General features: G+C 40.0%; 1 protein-coding gene across 1 annotated transcript in view; it reads left to right on the forward strand.

The window, feature by feature from the left end:
* The first annotated feature begins 12,696 nt into the window (after positions 1-12,696).
* Positions 12,697-22,152, forward strand: part of EIF4E (eukaryotic translation initiation factor 4E) — a 36,631-nt gene continuing 27,175 nt past the window's right edge. The window contains exon 1 of the mRNA XM_069485340.1: positions 12,697-12,724. Coding sequence (XP_069341441.1) covers positions 12,707-12,724 — 18 coding nt within the window. The 5' untranslated portion in view covers positions 12,697-12,706. The remainder of the gene's footprint in view (positions 12,725-22,152) is intronic.

Raw genomic sequence — 22,152 nt, forward strand, 5'->3', positions numbered from 1 at the left:
AATCTCAGCTGGGTGCATGTATTTTTTGGATTCTATACATATATATTCAAAAATAAGTAGTAGTACAGAGATAAGATTGTTTTAGGTGCATGCAGAGAAATCACCAGCTCAATACTTAATGAATGCAAATTTATTCTGTCTCCTACTTTACATTCCTGTATTTCTCCATTTCCTCCTCCATCTTGGCTTCATCCTACAGCCTGTTTCCTTTATGATCTCAAGATGACTGGAGCAAGTTTAATTACTCACATACAGACATGACTTCTAGAAAAAAAAAAATATCTCACTTCAGGTTCACTTACCTAGGAGGGAGGAAATCTTTCCAGAAGCCCTCTAGTGGACGATCCCTTAATGCCACACTGGCCAGTTTGAGGAGACCTGCCCAGTCCTAAACCTACCGATGGAAAAAATAATAGTGTCACCACACAGAGTTCAGACCAGTGGTTCTCAACCTGGGATGGTTTTGCTCTCCAGGGAGCACTTGGCAATATCTGGAGACATTTTTAGTTGTTGCAACTTAGGGGAAAGGTGCTACTGGCATCTAATGGGTAGAAACCAGGGACACTGCTAAACATCCTACAATGCATAGAACAGCCTCCAAAACCAAGAAGTATCCAACTCCCAATCTCAATAGTATGGCAACTTACTGATTTACACTAATCATTGTGAGGGACCCTTGTTGGGAAGCCATCCACCATGACCGTTGAAATGACCTTGATTTGCATAAGGTCTAGTTTCTACATTCATCCCTTCAGTTATGTCTCTTCTTCTAACTTCCCACCTTGGGTCATGTGCCTCCACTTGTAGCTGGAGGAAGAGAGAATTTGAGAGGGGTCCCTAGGACCACATGGTTAGAGTGAGAAAAGAGTAGGTCCCCCCAAAATGTGAATTGCTGTTCCCACAAGGAGAAAGCAGAGCCACAGATCTGCAGATCCACGGACGTCCACCACTCTAAGACACTGAGAGTGAGGAGGACACGGAATATTTGAGAATATCAAAAAAATTGCTAAAACTTGCTGGTTTACTAGACGTGAAGGATTGACAGAGTGACCGTCATTGGAGCGATGACAAGAGTTCTAGAAAAAGAGTGGCTGGAAGATGATTTTATCATTTGCCAAGGTGAAGAATTCAGGAGAAGGAACATGTTTGGGGAGGCAGAAGGGAGGTTAGTCCTGTTTTCGACTCCACTTGTCTTCATCAGCGTTCATCTGGTAGCGATTATCAGGATTCACTTTATAGGGTTGTCACTGAGTTTTGTAACCTGTTCAATAATGACAAGTGTCACCCACTTTGTTAGTCCAAAATGGGGAGATTCTTGGCCCATGAATCAGTGTTTCAGGGCCCTGGGTAACGAACCAAACACACAGCCAGATTTATCTTTCTGGACTCTCTTTTTCAAGGTGACAGGAAGACACTCACCAGCTCCCTCCCTTTTGTTAAAGCATTTTTTTTTTTTTTTCCCCAGGCAGAATATACGGCAACCATTTAGTTTTACGTTTCTTGGTTAAAAATCACAATCCAGTTGTGTTTCCCTAAAATTACACCTAAGTTACCTTTATTGAATCTTGGTAATTTCTATTCATTATTGAGGGAGTAGTCTCTGTTTTGGCATTTCCCCGTGAATTATAAAAAAGCCTAGAAACCTACCCGTTCAAATGGGACTGTCCTATTTCCAAGCTATGTGACTGCTGAGGACAGAATTAGAGAAGTGGGCCAGTCCACTAGCAGCCTAGCTTGACTTATGCTTTTGTCTAATACTGCAGCCACGGTGGCTTTGCTGGTCCAAATGTGTTATATGTCACCCTGGGTTTGAGTCCCAAAGCTACAGCATTTTTTTTTTTTTTAGAGATGGGGTCTCACTTTGTTGTCCAGGGTAGAGTGTAGTGGCGTGATCATAGCTCACTCTAACCTTGAATTCTTGGTCTCAAGCAATCCTCCTGCCTCAGCCTCCCGAGTAGCTGGGCCTACAGGCATGTACCACCATGCCCCACTAATTTTTCTATTTTTAGTAGAGATGAAGTCTTGCTCTTGCTCAGGCTGGTCTTGAACTCCTGAGCTTAAGTGATCCTCCCACCTCACCCTCTCCAAATGCTAGGATTACAGACGTGAGCCACTGCACCTGGCCCACATATAACTTTTGACTGCCCCAAACTTAACTACTAATCGCCTACCTACTTTTGACTGGAAGCCTTACCAATAACATAAACAGTTGATTAACATATATATTTTATGCACTCATTATATACTCAGATTTTTCTTAATTTTTTCATATTTCTGGGCTACGCAGTTGGTGAGTTTTTTTAAATTGTCACAAATCTCAAAAAAATTTTCCAATATATTCATCCAAAAAATCCACATATAAGTATATCCACGCAATTCAAACCTGTGTTGTTCAAGGGTTAACTGCATATAATATTCTCCTATTACTGCTGCTTAAAAGACTTTTAAGGAAATTTGGGGGTTCTATCTTTGTTTGCTTTAATATAAAACACGTATGTATATATATTCATAGAAGCTTTGATACAGTACAAATGCATATATATACTCATAAAAGTTTCAAACCTTATAGAAGCATAAAAAGTGCAAGTCTCCCCATGACCTCTTCCCCAGAATTAAGTTTTTTGTTTTTTTTTTTTGAGACAGAGTCTCACTTTGTTGCCCAGGCTAGAGTGAGTGCCATGGCGTCAGCCTAGCTCACAGCAACCTCAAACTCCTGAGCTCAAGGGATCCTCCTGTCTCAGCCTCCCGAGTAGCTGGGACTACAGGCATGCACCACCATGCCCGGCTAATTTTTTCTATATATATCTTTAGCTGTCCATATGATTTCTTTCTATTTTTAGTAGAGATGGGGTCTCGCTCTTGCTCAGGCTGGTCTCGAACTCCTGAGCTCAAAGGATCCGCCCACCTCGGCCTCCCAGAGTGCTAGGATTACAGGCGTGAGCCACCGCGCCCGGCCAGAATTAAGTTTTAATACATCGATATGTACATTGATGTATATCCTTCTAAATGTTTTCATGTAAGTGCTCCGTGAAAATGTGCTTACGTTTTTACTCACGTTAGAGTTTATTCATCTTATAATATCTAGGTTGGTCAATCTGGCTAATCACTCACCTGCATGTGATCTTAAGCTCTCGTCTTGCTTTTTCTTCTACAATAAATACACCTTTCTTGACAGCACATCATGTCTTTCCTTTTTCCGAAACCTGTTCTTCCCTCTCCTCCAACACTCTGACTCTGAAGCTACTAAATTGTTACAAATGCCTCCCCCGACCCCAGGCAGAGTTGCCTGGTTCAAAAGTGATTATATAATCCAATTCCACCAGTCATAACGCCCCACACCTGCCGGACTTCGTCGATTGGTCCAGGTGTGAGTACTTGACCTAGAACTCTACCTTCCCTGAGATCACTTTAACACCACTGTGTGAATCAGCACCATTACCGCAGCAAAGCCTTTGGGATATCGGTGACGTTGAGAGTTTTGGGCAGCCGTGATTCCTACATTTGGAGAAAGCCAGTTTGCAGTAAGAGAGAATGAAGCAGGCACTCAGAGCACAGATAAGAGAGGAAGTTTTGGAGTCATCCAAGTTCCCTGTTCCTGAGACCTAGTTGCATTCTTGTCTTCTCCAAGTTCTTCCAATTAAAAGATTCAAGAGTAATTCCCTTACTTTTCCTTATGCTAGATCCATAAATAACAAATCCTCTTTAGTTTAAAGAGACTCTCATTTTATTCCTCCCATCTCCAAAACGTTATTTTGTTTAGGTGGTAACAAAACATTTCGTGGTACGTCATTAAGGTTACGCAGGCTGTTCTGAACTCTATTTTCACTAACAGTTGTAAAAGTTATAAAAGTTGTAAATATGGGATGTTATTTCTTCAGGGATTACTCGTGCAGAGTCAGTTGTTCCAGACTACCAATACTTTCTCCTTGTCACTGGTGCGTGGGCGACAACAGGCAGACAGGAGATTCACAACTCACAATTTTCGGCTAGAAATCACCAAGACTGATTTAAGTAAGAGTCATGCAAATATATTCCCTTTTCTTATCCAGTGGTTAAATTTTCATAATTAAAAGCACATCTTTCTTCAATTGATGAGTTACATGTCATATTAATTACTAGTATTCAGACAAATAGTTAATTCTATTTGTACAATGGCAAGTTCTGACAAAGTATCTCAACATTGATTTCTTGGAAATTTTCTTGACACTGACAAACAGCAATCATTTTAAATCAGAAAAGATTGCTAACTCTTCTTCTTTTTTTAAGAGGAAGGGTCTTGCTCTGTCACTGCTGGAGTGCAGTGGTGTCATGGTGATCGCTCACTGCAGCCTCAGACTCCTGAGCTCAAGCAATCCTCCTGCCTACCACCTTTTGTGATTTTGTTAATTGCATCATGGCTTTGTAAGAAAAGTTCTTTGTTAATAGGAAGAACATGCTGAAGTATTTAGAGGTAAAGGGTCATTATGTCTGTAACTTCCTCTCAAATGGTTCAGAAATCATGACAGATTGAGAAAAACAAGTTTTTATCTGGTGAATTTAGAAGAGTTTGTGGGAGTTAATATTACAATTAAATTTAAAAATTTAAAAATTTTTCCAAAAAAAGTTTCAAAATTGTTATCCACTTATAATGTCCAAAATATTTTCAATAAGATGTCATGTGAAAAAAATGCAGAATTCAAAATTGTTAATGCCCTCTCATTGTAAAAGCATAAAGTGTTGACACGTGGCTACATGAGGATAGTAGGAAAGGTTTTCCTTTCTTAAAAAACATTTTCTTTACTGTTGTTTGTTATATTGTTTTTAAAATGAAGCAACGATATAAAATTAAAAACATTTTTCAAATTAGGGTGCCTGATTAGCTCTGTAGGTAGCTCCTCAGTCTCATTAAAATCAGCAAGGAGAGAACAATAAAAAAACAATAATAATGAAATAATTTCCAAAAATCCAATCCTGCTCCAAGATTCCTTGACCATTTTCCCCCCAAATATAATATTATATTGAAGTCCAGTTCCAAGTTAAAAAGGAAACAAAAAAAACAAAATTTACCTCTGGATGTGAGTATAATTTTTTTAAAAACAGAGCCAAGCACCAGTCTTTTAAGTGATCTTATCTTCTATCGGCTATCTGATTTAATCTCCCCAAACAAAAACAGAATTCCAAGGTTTTTAATGAATACTTTAAATACTCTACTCCCCAAGCAGTTTCAGAAAATAGCTTGAATTTCCTATGTTTAATATCTCTTTTTCAGCTTTTTTTTTTTTAAAGCTTTATTATAGTATAGTTGTAACATTTTTTAAAACAAACAAAATAAGCTCATTTAAATGCTTTCACTCTTAAATATTTTCAGTCAAGTACTATTGCCTTCCAAATATTAATTACATCTTGCTAATTCTTTTGTAATTAACAAAATAATAATTTCCCCTTGCTTTGAAAATTTTTACAATAATCATTGATATTTTTAAATTTTCTTATATATTTCCAAAAATCCTTCAGGATGTAAAAATTAAATTCTAATAAAGAAATAACATCATGTTTACTCACCTCAACATCTTATTTTATTGTAAAATAAAAAACTAATCATTTTTAACTCTCATCTGAATAAATTCTCTTGACTTTCAGGGATATGAGGCAGAAGTTTTAAGAGAGACAGGGGCTGGGCGAGGTGGCTCATGCCTGTAATCCTAGCACTCTCGGAGGCCGAGGCAGGTGGATCGTTTGAGCTCAGGAGTTCGAGATCAGCCTGAGCAAGAGCGAGACCCCGTCTCTACTAAAAATAGAAAGAAATTATATGGACAGCTAAAAATATATACAGAAACAAATTAGCCGGGCATGGTAGCACATGTCTGTAGTCCCAGCTACTTGGGAGGCTGAGGCAGGAGGATCGCTTGAGCCCAGGACTTTGAGGTTGCTGTGAGCTAGGCTTACGCCACGGCACTCTAGCCTGGACAACAGAGTAAGACTCTGTCTCAAAAAAAATAAAAAAATAAGAGAGACAGGGTCTTACTCTGTCACCCAGGCTGGAGTGCAGTGGCACAATCATAGCTCACTGCAGCTTCAAACTTCTGGCTCAAGGGATCCTCCCACCTCAGCCTCTCCAGTAGCTAGAATTACAGGTGTGCCACCATGCCCAGCTAATTTTTTACAGAGATGGGGGGGGGGGGGGGGGCGTCTCACTATGTTACCCAGGCTCAGATTTTTTCAAGGTGCCATTTCCATAAATTGCCTTGCAATTAATCTAACAGTTTGTTTCATAAGTCTGCCCAGCATGGTATTATGTCATTTCTCAGAAGTCAGTTTTCTGTGTTATTTTTTTTTTTCTTGAGACAGAATCTCACTCTGTTGCCCAGGGTAGAGTGCAGTGGCATGATCATAGCTTCCTGCAGCCTGGAACTCCTGGGCTCAAGCGATCCTCCTGCCTCAGCCTCCCCAGTAGCTAGGACTACAGGCACATGCCACAATGCCTGGCTAATTTTTCTTATTTTCTGTAGGGTCTTGCTATGTTGCCCAGGCTGGCCTCAAACTCCTGGGCTCAAGCAATCCTCCAGCGTCGGCCTCCCAAAGTGCTGGGATTACAGGTATGAGCTATTGCACCTGGCCCCAGAAATCAGTTTTTACAAGGTAAATGTATTGTCTGGGTGGGAAGGGGCTGAAGGATCATAGTGTACAATAGTGTACAACGTACACTATTCAGATGATGGGTACACTAATAACCCTGACTTCTACACTATACAATTCATCCATGTAACAAAAAATGACTTGTAGCCTTCCTTGGCCTAAACTCTCAAAGTGTCAGACTCTTGAGTTTATGTGTATTTTGAAGTCCAGGAGTTGAGGTCTGACAAGGTGTGATATAACATCCATATACTCTAGGTTCTTACCACACCAAACATATATATCATTCACATAGCAAATTATATAAATGTCTGCGATCATTTCAAAGCTACATAACAGGCTTATTATTACCAGTATTTTGTTATTTATTTTTATAAAACTATGACCATGGTTTTCCATTAGCTAACTGAAATACATAGGATTGTATCAGAGTTTTTAGAATACATTCCATGTTTTTAAGCAATTATTGTGGTCTGGACATTCATGTTTCCTGATCAGTGCTACATGTAAATCAATATGGGAAGATACTTCTATCAAAGGGCTGCTTGGTAAGCCTAAAAACAAAGCAAGCTGAATTCGTTGTATGGTTTGTGTCCTCAAGCAACCACTCCCAGTGAGGGCCAATGGAGCAGAGGTCCCTATTTTTGTGCCAGGGCACCCTGTCCCTGGAACAGTGCTGGAGACAGATCACAAAATATTCTCATTCTAGATTACTCTTTTGTAGACGGCAAGCAGCCAACTTCCATCTATGAACACACTTCTTTCTCTAGATAAATACAATGCAGGTACTTACTCATGTGTGTAGCAGTGAAAACCCAAGATGTGCCTCCCTGGAGTTCCACCCAAACCTCTGATTGAATTTTGGGGGTTTACAATCTGGAGTTACTTTTAAAGAGTATTGATCTTATCCCATACATTTTAATTTTTTCCAAACTTTAATTTTATAAGGTAAATTAAGTTCATTTTGGGAAGTATATTGTTGGCTCAACCTACTACCTGTATGAATTTTTCACATACTCTACAGATTATTTTTTTCTCATTATTTCAGACAGTGGCCTTTCTTATTAGATGGGCCAGTTGCCACCTAGTTAATACTACATGGTGGTTAAAAGCCCTGAAAATAGAACTGTGTTGATGAGAAAGTTATTTAACTTTTCTGTGCCTCAGTTTCCTTAACTGAAAAATCAGTGTATCTACCTCAAAACATTGTTTATCTTCAAGATAAAACGAGGTACTCAAGCGCATATAAATTACTTAACATAGCACCTAGCAACAGTAACTTTCCTGTTAGTTACATTGTTAGTCCTGAGGTTAGACTTTTAAAAAAAAATTACGTTTGGGTTTTTCCCCAATGTTTGTTGGCAATCTACCTACAAATCATCCAGGAGCTAATATTATAGTAGCAGAGACAATCAACACTTAATCAAATAATGTTTACTATAGTAGCAAGTTTAGAGTTAGGGTTATGAAGTGATCTGAACAAAACTAAAATAGAGCAGGGGGTAAAGAGGAACGGGAATGCTAATTGAGATAGGGTGGTCACAGAAGACTTCCCTCTGGAGATGACACTGGAACAGAGACCTGAATGAACCAAGGGAAGGAAGTATGACTGCCTCATTCATTATGTGAATGAGTGCTGGTTATGGTGCTTGTTAACTACATCCTTTTGGTTCTTAGTCACACTTCTTTATATGGGTACTGAACTATTTATATTTCTATGACTTAGTGTGCCAACCAGATTTTACAGTCTGGGAAGGAAGTGCCCGTGCTTCCTGTGTCCTTTAAATATCCTCCACTGATGACACAGTTCCCATTACTAACTTAGCACTTCTTGGATGGTTTCTGGTCAGTTCTGTAAATGAACTTGGAATTGGAAGTCCTTTGAAGAGAAACAGGCATTTAAAAACCCTGTCCGAGGAAAGCTGCTATGGTACGGAGGAGACAGGCTTGGAACCAAGAAAATTGGGTTTCAGTTTCAGCTCAACCACTGTGGGAACTTGAACTTGGCACCTAACTTTACTGAGTCTCTTTATCTATAAAATGGGGATGATGATGTTTAATTCGCATCACTGTTGTAAAAGTCAAATGCAGTAATCAATATGAAAAATGCTTGGCATGTTATAGGAAATCAATAAATGTTGTCTTTGAGTATTTGGAATCTTGAAGTACCCTCAAAGATAACAGGCTAGGGTTGGTTCTTAGAATAAAAGAATTCTTAAACCTGTTACACTCCACTAAAAAATAGAAATAAGAAATTTATGTTAATATTATATTTCATCATGTTAATTATTGGTAACACTGAGTGCTTACTGTGTTCTAAGAACTATTCTAAGCATGCTACATGAATTAACTCATTTATTTCTCACCCTAACCATACAAGACAAATAATATTATTTTGCCCATCTAACTCATGAAGAAAATGAGCCACAAAGAGACTAAATCACCTGCTTATGGTCACACAGTAAGTGGTATAGTTGGGATTATGAACCAAGATAGTTTGACACCAGAACTCACATTCCTTTTTTTTTTTCTTTTTTTCTTTTTTTTTTTTTTTGAGACAGAGTCTCACTCTGTTGCCCGGGCTAGAGTGCCGTGGTGTCAGCCTAGCTCACAGCAACCTCAAACTCCTGGGCTTGAGCAATCTTCCTGCCTCAGCCTCCTGAGTAGCTGGGACTACAGGCATGTGCCACCATGCCCAGATAATTTGTTCTCTCTATATATTTTTAGCTGTCCATATAACGTCTTTCTATTTTTAGTAGAGATGGGGGTCTTGCTCTTGCTCAGGCTGGTCTCGAACTCCTGAGCTCAAACAATCCACCTGCCTCAGCCTCCCAGAGTGCTAGGATTACAGGCGTGAGCCACCGCACCCAGCCCAGAACTCACATTCTTAAATACCAAAGTATACAATTGCAATTTAAAAGACTATTTATCCTATTAGAAGCCATCATGTTAGGTTTTTCCTAAAGGAAAATCACTGTAGAAAATGGCAATAACAATAAAAAAATTAGAGCATAAAGTTAAGTCCAGGTATAACTAAGTTTAAAATAAAAAGTAAACAAGATTAAAAAATGTTAATGTTAACTAAAGGTTGGTTTAGACTATATCTAAAGTTATACCCACCATTACAATATTAAGAATAATTCACTTTATTATGTGATTTTATATCTTGTGGCTCAAAACCTAAATTCGTTTTTAAAAAAAGGCTGCTTACTACTGATTAGAGACTAAGAAAGGGACCTAATCTAAACCAAATATCTAAAATTCCAAAGCCTGTTAGAAAACAACAACAACAACAAAAACCTAGATTGTGGGCAGTAATAATTTGTGGGGATAGAGCGTAGCATATATGAGCAGTTTGAACCATAGTTGAAAAGCCCACCAAAACAGTAACTTTGGTTATCTAGAAAACCTAAATGAAACTTCAGTGACAAAGAGGTAAATTATAAAATTATAAAAATTATAAATTATAAAAACAACTGACATCTTCTATCAAATTAGTTAAAGTCTTTAACCATGAGTTAAATCTATAGGGACTAGTAACTTACCAGTTTGAGGAATATATTATGTAGAGAGAAGATCATGGTTATTTACAGATCATAAATGATATCTAATCATCCCAGGCTTATAAATAAATTACCATGATAGTATGGTGGGCCATAAGTAGTTATGTACAAACTAAATACTTCAATCAAGTAAATAGTATTTCAATGCTACATCCCATTTCATAAATCTAATTTTTAATTAAACTGTCTTTTCCTTAAGTATAAGCATGAATGTGGTACTAAGGTAATATATGTAATTTTTTGTGAATTAATAGAGAAATAAAACAAAATTTCTGCTGTGTATATTTAAGATGGGCAAAAACAAAACAACCACTTACAGAACACATACTTACAGAAAAACATAATCACCAAATCTTTTACATGCTAGAATCTCAATTAGGCAGACACATGAATTACCATAAAACACATGCAACAAAATATATACAAAAATGGAGAGCAATTAAACTATAAGAATAGAGCATACATCAGTATTGTGAAAGTATGAGTCTTGATTGACAAGAGTAGGGAGGTTTTTGGTCAAAAGTTAATAAAAATGGGAGCTATTGTTGAAAAAAGTTTCAAGAACATCCCTGGTTTTCACGCCCATATGGGTATTTCCTTGCCAATCTCCCTGATTCTTTGCTCTGTTAACAGCTTCATGAAAATAAAACATCTATGCTGTCTCTTCAAAGAAGGTAACTGGATACCACTTTTAAACAGAAAAAAATATTAACATAGACTGTAATTACTTCGGATAATTTTAGTAACAGTAGATAGTCTCTGTAAGTAGAAATCCATTTATGTTTATTTATTAGAATTCTATCCACTTTAAAACCTACTGGAGCTAAGCTGACTAGACAAAAGCTTCCATTAATCATCTCTGACATCCAAGTAAACCGAAACATGTGAACAGGCAATGGCTTTGAGTTTTTATACAGCCTCAATTATGTGTTAGTCAACCCAAGCATCCATTATGTACTCAATAATAGGTATGACACAGCTCTGGACATCAGCAACACCACAAACAGCCAGGCCCAGGCAGCCTGTCTATACTGCTTTTCCCGGTGTTAACATTCTTAAGAAGCATGGGAAACAGAACAGTAATGAGACAGTGTGTTCCTTATTAGAAGTACATAGTAGCACTCTACTAGGTAGATTTCTTTATCTCTGTGTACTGTATTAACAGCCAGACTGCAGAATAACAGTCTTGAGAAATGACAGCACAGTATTTTAGAGAGAAAGGCAATGTAGGATGCGAGCGTGGGGACAAATTCCTAATTGCCAGTGACTGTCGTGAACATAATTTCCTGAACATTATTAAAACCTCTATTGAGGGCAGCTACAGTTGTAAAGAAACAATGGTCTTGAAACTTTAAAACTGCACTGGTGCACATCATAACGCAAGAAAGTAAACATGAGGAAAACTTAGAACATTGTTTAAAAAAACAGCAGAGGAAGCAACCGATCTTTAGGAAGGCACGCGGTTGCTTATTATGAAGCATTTCCAGAGTCCGATGCATTTTCAAAGCTGGTTACAGTCATTACCACAGCACACCCTTGTGAGGTAAGGGTATTACCACCTGAGGTTCATAAATGAAAAAGCTGAAGCACTGAATGATTAAGTCACTCGCCTAAGGAGAATGAGTCAACGTCAAGAGTCATAGTTGACCCGGCCTAACCACTCCTGACCGTCAGTCCAGGGCTTAGTCAGCGGGGCCCAAAGTGGCTTCCCTGGCTGGCACCTGGACTAAAGCTATTTCCGCTCACGTTAAAGCAGAATATTGGAACCGACTGGACAGAACTGCCAAATAATTTTGACTTCCACGCAAGATTTAGCCCTGAGGTCTTACTCTCAGGATTTGGGGCAGGGAAAGCTGTCGGGTCCACTCCCCCTCCCCCCAGCCCGTGGCAAGTGGGTGCTGTGGGCGGCCCCGCCCATCCCTTTCCTCGGTGATGGCAACGAGCGACCACCGGCGTTAGCGGAGCCGGGGGACGGGGGAGGGTTCATTGCTCAAACGACTCTCCATCGCCGCCTTTTTTTTTGGAAAATGGTAGGAGCTCAAAAGAAAACTCAATAAACACACAAGCAACTCGTCCCAGGACCTCAAGTAAGCAAATGAAGCCTTATTGTGTGTGCTGAGCCTGCAGTTCCCAACCTTCCGGGGAAGATGTGGAGGACAGGGCGACAAAGGGCACTGTAGGCATGCCTGGCAGTAAGTGCGACCGCAGCGCTACAGGAGGAAGAGCAAAGGACTAAAAACCACCCTCCAGCACGCGAGTGTCCGCGACGCTGAGAGCCGCGCACCCTACCCATCCACCACGTGACCAATTTTTTAAAAACTTCTTTGCCTTAAAAAAAAAAAAAAAAAGGAGAGACTCCATTTCCCAGAAGCCTCTCGTTCCCCACGCAGCCGCAGTCTTGCGCAGGCGCCGCCGGGGCCAAACGGACACGTCCGTCACGTGAACAGTAGCCGGCCAATCCGGTTTGAATCTCATTTTTTTCCTCTCACCCCCCCCCTTCAGGAGCGGTTGTGCGATCAGATCGATCTAAGATGGCGACTGTGGAACCGGTGAGTATTGCCTTTGGCCCCCACCCCCACCGGTCCCCGCGCTCTGTCTCCCTTCGGAGCCGGGGACCCCGCGGGACGGCGTTCCCAGCGCGCACTCTACCCGTGGCCGCCCCCTCCCCCTCGTCTTGGACCTGACCTCCCGCGGGCAACTGGGGGCGTCCCGGAGCCTGGCCGAGGCGGCGTGTAGCGCACACGTTCTGGTGGGGGCCCGAGGGCCGGGGGAGCGGGGTGGGGGAGGGGCGGCGTGGCGCCTCCTGCGGAGCTGCGAGGTGTCTGCGGGGTGGGAGGGGATCCGGCTGTGGGCTCGGGGCGTGGGGATTGTGTCTTCTCGCCGGGAGGGCGCGGGGCGGCCCTGAGCCGGCGCCGGGATCCGCAGAGCGGGTGGGCGGCGAGCCGGCCTGGAATGAGATGGAGGAGGGAGCCTCGGGGCAGCCTTTCCCTCCCTCCCTCCCTTCCTCCAGAGGTCCAGCCCGGGGCCTCGGGCGCGGGGCGCGCGCGCGGGTCTTCATTGGACCGGTGGGCTGGGGAGCCGGTGGGCGCGTGTTGCCGGAGGTGGCTTGGGCGGGAGTGGTGCTGCGGCACGCGCGGTAAAGCTTCGACCTCGCCTCGGGGAGCTGCGAGGGGCCAGCGCGTGTTTCTCCGGCGCCCGGAGAGTTGCCGGCGTTGGCCGCAGGGGAGGCGAGGACGGTTTGGGGGTGGGGGGGGGAACTCCGCGTTGCGCGGCGAAAGCTCTCGGAGTAGGATGCGGGGCGGTGGTGGTGAGAAGGGGGATCACATTGTCCTGGCCCCTGCATGCTTGGGACTGGCTGTCATGGAGGAGGGAAGGGGGAGGAGCGAGGCCTACCGATCGCGCTGCCGGCCTGGCTGCCGGCCGGACCTGCTGCGTCTCTCGCGCGCCGGTCTCCCATTCATTCATCCTTCAGCGCAGCGCGCACGCCTTGGAGAATGCGAACAGGTCTTAGAGCCGTCTGTGCTTCCCAGTCTTTCATTTTCTGTAAGATTTCCAAGACGAAGTTTACAGGAAATAGAAACTTAACTTTTAAAATTGTTTCCATTTGATTTTTTTCCTCTTTATCCGTGCTACAGGCTTTTCTTCCAATTTAGGTATGCACCATTTTAAACTTAACGGAAGCAAGCTGATCATAGGGCAAAAAGTTGGTAGTTACCCCTAAAGCAGAGGACTTCTTTGTCATGATTTAGATTTGCCGGCACTGGCTCACTGAAAGATATCTGGGCCTTTGCTGCCTTTTTAAGACTGATACACACCTAAGTGACAGTGTCTTGGGTGCATAATGGAGTTTATTAGCAACAAGACACTCTGGAACCAATTCTAGACCTTGGTTGTCGGATGTTTTTGTGTATCTTTTCATGGTAACTTGTGGTTTTGCTAATGGTTTACCAATTTGCCTTGACTCTTAAAGACTTTCATAACTATCCCCAAAACTCTTATAGACTGCAAAAAGGCGTATTTTTCATTACGTTGATGTAAACTATCCTTACCTTGTTGCCAGAATTTAAGGCGGTTTTTCTGCTTGATTACTTGTTCTTTTATTGGCAACCAGTTTTCATTTGCGTTCCTGAGAATTAGGCTGACTGCAGAACTGTCTCTTAAGTTCCTGATACAATTAACTGACTTAAGAACATTAATGTTACATAACATTAATTAAAGATGAATGCATAAAATTTAAATATAAAACCCTTTTGACAGGTTCACTTTTGACTGGATTTGCTCCTACCCACTATACCAATGTCAGTAAAAAGCATTACATCTGTTAATAGGGGCACAGCTAAAAAATCTCTAAACAATAAAATAGTAGTGAATTCCATGAAGTTTCAGTAACGTTTAGGTCCCTTGGATTTTATAGAGCTATGCAGTTTTATTTTGACAGCACAGAACAGAACTACAAAGGTGTGAAGGACTGTTTTGAGTCAGTAAATATTTATAGCCCCTGATATGTTTAGGAGGTTGTACCAAGTGTTCTTTGGGATACAAAGTTAAACAAGACGTTGATTCTATACTTTGTTGAAATGTAAACTCTTAAGGAGCTTAATTCACAGTGATGTGGTCAGTGATGCAGTGTTTGTTATATTGTTACCTTGGGGAGATTTGGGTGGTGCATTTAAATTTGGGGAACCTAAAAACCTGAAGTGTATGAAGGTGGGAACCTAGATAGAAACTATAGTAGTTTGGGGATGTATGTAAAATAGTATGGAGCATTCATTTTTAGCGAGAAATGCACATTTTTTGTAATTTTAATGCACCCTTGTCTCTACAAGCTAGTTATATGGAATTCTTTTTGACAGTTTTAAATAGTTGGATTTTTTGTTTTTTTTTGAAGTAACTGATTAAGATTGGATTGCAGTGAAGTACAAGAAGCTTGAAAGGGAAAATTAAGGGAAGCATTTTATCTCTTCACAGGTAATATGGCAAAATTTTGGAACAGTGGGACAAAATGCTCTGCTGTTACCCTGTTGGCATTTGAATTGTGGCTAGGTCAAAATTAGACTTCCCATTAGTCAGTAAAAATGGCAAGGCAGTTTTCCCAGGCCATCTTGCCTCCACTGGGTCATGTTTCTCTGCAGCTTTATCTTCATTCTGCATTCTTCTCTATGAGACCTTTTTTTTTAAACTGATTTGTTCTTTTCAAGGTAAGAGATTAATTTTGGTTACTTTAGTTAAACTGAAAGTATGTAATTTTACTTGTTTTTACATTGTATCTCTTAAATTTTTTAAACTACATTAATTTCATAAGTGAATCAACTTGGACAATCAGCTGACCTAATGTTTCCTTTTTTGTACTTTAGAAAGATGTTTTGTATTGCATAGAGTTTATTAAGAGTAAATAAGGCTTAGCTGGGTCCAGTGGTGTGTGCCTGTAGTCCCAGCTACTTGGGAGGCCGAGGCGGGGAAGGTCAGTTGAGTCTAGGAGTTTGAGGCCAGCCAGGCAACATGGCAAGACCCATCTCTTTTTAAAAAAAAAAAAAAAAAAAAAAAAGAGCAAATAAGGCTTAACAAATACTGACAAATATATGTTGTGTTACATAATTCAACGTATTTGTTAATTAAGAACTGTTGAATGACAAGTCAACTTTGCAGATGATCATGGGGTTTTTTGCTTTAATGAAAGAATCCAATATATCGAAGTTAATTACTAAACCAAATATATTTGGCTTTGGTGTTTATATTCAAAATTTCACTTCATTTTGCAATCTGAGTTAATCAATCTAGACACAGACACAGTTTACACACAAGTTGCAGAGAATAATTTGTAAATTGGATTCTGTAATCTTAATCCAATTTGCATAGAATTTTTGTAGGCAAAAAAACTGTCTTAAAATATTCTGTTTGATTTATATAAGGCTAAGAATATAATAGAAGGACCAGCATCCTTTAACAAGGGGCCTTTGAAATAGTTGTTCTAGCAATGGTAATTTCTACTTTTCTTCCCCTGCTACCACTGGAAATTTCATTAATCTATTGGTACCAGGGCGTTGCACCATCTTTGTCAGAGACTTTTTTGAGAAGTGGAAATGATGATGGGTTATAGTCTCATTTTAATATCCGTGTGACCTGGAAGACTGAAATTTCTAATTCTAGCTGAAAGTGGGAATAAGGTAATCTTACAGTGATTTTGATTTTTAAATGCAGTATTCAAAGATGACAATTTGTCAGTTATGAAGAACTAAAGTTGATTAACTCCACGAATGTGTTGCATGCAGGTATATCCATACGTATACCTACCTTTTTCTCTCTTTGCTAGGAAGTTCACGTAGCTGCCTTTTGATTATTCATCCTTGGCCATTAATAAGAAATGCACAGCCTTTGTAGGACCCGCTGCTCTCAAATACTCTTCCCACTCCTGTCCCTATCATAAAAATCACTAATGCTTCTTCAAAAGTCCCTAGTCATATCTGGAGGAAAAAGGATTATTTTTGTCTCTAAAATACTGGTAGTCATTTTTAGACATTTCCAGAACCTGAGAATATAGTCAGAAATCTAAAATTTTTTTCTCAGTTGTGGTTTTGGTACATTATTCCATAGAAGCAATGGGAAGCTGAAGTTTAGTCACACTATGTTCAGTAAGTTTCTGTGGAATCATGGCAAATCTAACCAGTGTTGGATTTCTAGGGGTATGGATTTATAGTTTTAAGCAACTGACTAAAAAAAAAAAAATGACCTTGTAAATACAACCTGTTAGTAACAGCTATTTTTAATGTAGGCAGATCTTTATTTCTTAATAATTGCTACACATGGCATTTACTGTATGTCAGGCACTGCACTAAGTGCTTTACATATATTAATTCATTTAGTCCTTACAGCGGCCCTATGTGGTAGGTGGCATTATTTCACAGATGAGGAAACCACGGCACAGAGATGGAGTAACTTTGTGTGACTAACTTGCCCCAAATCACACAGCTAATAAGTGGTGGGGTGGAGTTAAAATTAAAGCAGCCAAATTACAGAGTATATGTTTTTAACCATGACACTGTCTTTCCAGTAGGCAAACTGTGCTTTGCTTGGGTGACTTCAGAAGGGGAGATTAATTTTCATAAACTTAGCTAGGTATTTTGCTACAACTATAAAATAAAATGTGTGGACCTCTGTTTTTAGGCCCTGTTGGATAACAAAAGTATAGAATCATAAGAAAATAGCACCTCGGTGTCTGAATCTCAGGACTAAAGAAGCAATTATACTGATCATACCTTAATAACTGGTCTAGAACTTTGTGGGTAGATTTCTAAAGAAGGTGATTGACCACTTCCCTTCTCTTTTCACATTTGATTTCTGGCATTTGCCAGTTAAAATATTTTGCAACTAAAAAAAATTTCAGTAATTTTTTTTTTTTTTTGAGACAGAGTCTCTCTCTCTCTCTCTCTCTCTCTCTCTGTGTTGCCTAGGCCAGAGTGCCATGGTCACTCTAACTCACAGCAACCTCAAACTCCTGGGCTCAAGCAATCCTCCTGCCTCGGCCTCCTGAGTAGCTGAAACTACAGGTGCACACCACCACGCCCAGCCAAGTTTTTCTATTTTGAGTTGCCCAGCTGCTTTTTTTTTTTTTTTTTTTTTTTACTATTTTTTAGTAGAGACGGGGTCTCGCTCTTGCTCAGGCTAGTCTGGAACTCCTGACCTCAAGACATCCTACCGCCTCGGTCTCCCAGAGTCCTCAGTTTACAGGCATGAGCCACCGCACCCGGCCGTAAATTTTTAAAAGTTTGTGGATTTGGAATTTACTCTAAACTTAACTGCCTTAGTACTTTTAGTAATTTTGGTGAAAGGTCTGCCAAAGAGTAAAATAGTTGTTTTGAAAAAATTTTGGCTAAAATGCACATTTACGTGTTTTTATTGTATATTTTAAGCTGTTGCTACAAAATGCTGTATAGAAATTAGTTATATTTTTTCTGTGTTCTACTTATTACAGTGACAATAGCAGTTTAATTATGTCAACATGCTAGTATTGCTGTAAAAATTCTTATGGGGCATTAGCTATAGTCACAAAGTCTGATAACTTCAAGTATTAAGGCAAGAAAATTTGATGTTTTAAGGGAAAGATGAAATGTACATATTTCTCTTATAGTTTTTTTAATGAATAAATGAATGTTTTATGTGTGAGGAAGTCATATTTCAAGGGATGTTTAAATTTCTACCAAGGTCACATAGTTCCTAAGGAAGGAAGTTGAACTCAAATCCAGGTCTCAAGCTTTATCCTGTAAAAATCAAAACTAAACTAAAATACAACGAAAACCGAAGTCTTGCTCTTTACTTCAGCAAAACTCGTCCGTTAGGGATAACATTGATGGTCGGCATTATGCACAAATAAGTTAAATATAAAATCATTTTTGAGAGGATATACCAGATGGTTTGTGGATGGTGGGATTAGGAGTGATGTGTAATTTTCATTTAAACTGGTACACTTTGTTTATTTTGGATTGTAAAATCTCTTTTGGGTATTGGTTTATAGATAATGATATTTAGCTTTTTTTTAAATGTGTTTTCTTGAATTTGTAGTACATACTCACGTTCTAAAATTCGAGTGGATCCTTTTAGCAATCTAGTGAAGCCTATTGCCCTGATCTTAGAGTGTTTTAAAGTGCATTAAATAAAATACATAGGATTATAAAGGAAACCAATTATAACATGAAAAATATGAAGGACACTGTCTGGGACAGGCTAAGTTCTATCTAACGTGAAAAACCTGTCTCCTACCTGTCTTCCCAGCCACCTTACCCCTTTCCAAAGTACCCACTGTTACCAGTTTTTTGAGGGTCGCTCTAGAAAAGGGCTAAGAGTACTTTCTGTGGTGATGGAAATGTTCTATTGTGCTGTCCCAATACATTAGCCACTAGCCACACTTGGTAATTGAGCATTTGAAAATGTGGCTAGTGCAACCAAGGAAATGAATTTTAAACATTTCTTAATTTTAATAACTTTAATTAGTCACACGTAGCTAGTGGCTACCAAATTGCACAGTACGGCTTTAGAATCTGGACATATTCTGGTGTATATAAAAACTTGTGTACATACCGTATGTAGCTTAACTTTGTAAGATATATGTGGATATGTCCAGTTTGGTTGAATTAATTATTGTTTAGTTTTATTCTAGAAAAGCTTCTCTTCTGTCTGTATTTTAAACTTTCAAAGATAATTGTTTGTCTTGTATGGAAATAAAATTGTCACGGGTTAATATTTTTTGCTCTTTTTTTTAATGTGTGTGTAAATAGGCAGTACTTTACATTGTTTAACACTCAAGTTTTATGTAAAAGAATAAACAGTGAAGTCTCCTTCTCAAGCAGGTCTCTATCCAGGCAGATCACCTCTAGAGGCAGCCAGCATTGTCAATTCTTTATCTTTCCATAGAGATTTATGTATATACAAGCAAATTTGATATATATTTAAAAAAAAAATAGATGGTAGCCAGATACATACAGTATTCTGGCACATTGTGTTTTTCACTATGTGCTTTAGAGCATTATATAATCTCAAATGTGTGTATCTTTCAGGTATGTGTTGTTTAGTTTTGAAAAAGCTAAGAAGCTAGGGCCGGGCGCGGTGGCTCACGCCTGTAATCCTAGCACTCTGGGAGGCCGAGGCGGGTGGATCGCTCGAGGTCAGGAGTTCGAGACCAGCCTGAGCAAGAGTGAGACCCCGTCTCTACTAAAAATAGAAAGAAATTATATGGACAACTAAAATATATATATAGAAAAAATTAGCCGGGCATGGTGGCGCATGCCTGTAGTCCCAGCTACTCGGGAGGCTGAGGCAGTAGGATCGCTTAAGCCCAGGAGTTTGAGGTTGCTGTGAGCTAGACTGACGCCACGGCACTCACTCTAGCCCGGGCAACAGAGTGAGACTCTGTCTCAAAAAAAAAAAAAAAAAAAGCTAAAAAGCTAGAATGATACATAAGGAAAGGACAGGATTGCTACTGTTGGATGAAGGCTCCTCAGGAAAGATAATGTGAACCCAGTTGCTGGTTTATAGTTTGGCTTCAGCTTCCTGGAATTTCTACTAGATCCCCTTCTGGGGAAGCCAGTGGGCAAGATCATGAATGGGTCCTGGGAAACATAAGATTTTACAGCTGTTACCTGGTGGCCTGTGATGTGGGAGTAGGCTTTTGTGTTTTAAGATTGGACTAAAGCTGAAGGCTCCTGGTGTAAAATTCTTAGCGATAAAGGAGGGAGCAGGGCACAGAGGACAGAAAAGGAACTTTATGAACACGTGGCCACACTGAGTTAAGGATAGAGACAAGTCTGAGCCAGACACACTAGAGCATTTGGTATTTTTTAGAAAAGGTAGAGTAAGGGGCATCTTGGTCATAGCAGCCATCAAATCGCATTGCTCCAGTCACAGTCACCTGAATCACATTGCTCCCATCTGTCCTGTTGCTTTTTATATCTGGTAAACATCTGCCTTCCTTGGATCTCCTTTAACTATGTTCTTGATTCTCTCTCATCTGTCTTCTGGGTCCCACCGCTCTGTTTGCTGTGCACTGTCTTTCTCTTGTTTGGTTTCTTGTCTCACTTTGGTGGATCACATCTCCAGTAGTTTTTTGAGAAAAAGTACGTAGGTATTAAAAGATTTTTGAAACCTTGAATATTAAGCACTGTCACAGCTGTAGTTTGGCTGGGGCATAGAATTCTTTTGTGCAGAAGTTTGAAGTCATTGTTCCATAGTCAACTTCTGTTGTAGCTGTTAATAAGTCTCAAATTATTCTGATGGCTGTGTGTGTGTGGGGGGGGCGGGTGGCATGTTCCTCTCTCACCCCGACTCTGTAGAAATTTAGAGACTCCTTCTCTGTCCCCATTTCACAATGACATACCTTATGTATGTCTGGTTTCATCCATTGGGCTGGGTACTCATTGGGCTTTTTTAATATGGCATTCATATCCATCATTCTGACAGATTTATTGGTGATTTTCATCTCTTTTTTCTCTTCTCTTTGAAACAGCTATTCAGATATTGGATCTCTTGGACTAGTTCTCTGGGAAATTTCTTGTATTTTCTGACATTTTATGTCTCATGTTAAGTTTCCAGGTGTTCTCTGTCTCCCTCTTTCTCCACTCTCTTCCTTCTACCCTCCCTCTCTTTTTTGTCTTCTGAATGTTCACTTTTATAGATTCCTGTAGTTGTTATATACATGTAAAATCTTAACTTATCCCTTTGAGTGTGTATGTGTGTGTGTGTGTGTGTATGTATATATGTAGACGTGTATTTTTAAATGCATTTTCTTTTCCCTGCCTGTTTCTTCCAAGTTGCTTATTTTTATTTTTGAACTCATGGCAGCAAACCTAGTGACTTGGAGTAGCAGAGGGGATTGAGGGATCTGGCTCTTCGTAAACAGCTTTCATGGAATTCTCTTTAATTTACCTCCCTTCTTCACTCCTCCTTTTAAAGGTGCTGTCAGCTTTTGATTCTAAGGATCTTGCTGAGTATATTGATTGGTTTCCACTTGTCCATCTACGTTCTGTCTCCCCCTGTTTTTTCCTGTTCCCCTCCCCTTTTTTCCTGCTCTCCCCATGCTTGTTTTTGTGTGTGAGTTCTCTTAAATCCCTTTGCTGTAGTGTCAGTGGGATTTGGGGAGGGAGCAACATTAGGATCATTCACTTAGGCAAACATTTGGGTGCCTGTTACGCGTCAGGCATTCGTCAGTGCTTACCCCAGCTTTCCTTTGATCTTGAAGTTACTGAATTACTGAACAGGAAAGAAGTACAGAAATAACACATTTTAAAAGTAACTTGTTGCATTCTGATTATAGAATACTATGTTACAGGTTTTCTATAATATTGGCAAAAAGTGCCAGGAATAATAAACTAAGCAAGTAATGTGCGGCATTCGTGTGCTCAAGTACAAGTGCCTTCCTCAAGTGCCCAGGAATTGTAAACCTGACAGTGGATTTGCAGGATTCATAGGTAAAAGCAATACAGCTCCACTG

This window comes from Eulemur rufifrons, chromosome 13 (genome assembly GCF_041146395.1).
Source record: "Eulemur rufifrons isolate Redbay chromosome 13, OSU_ERuf_1, whole genome shotgun sequence".
NCBI lineage: Eukaryota > Metazoa > Chordata > Mammalia > Primates > Lemuridae > Eulemur > Eulemur rufifrons.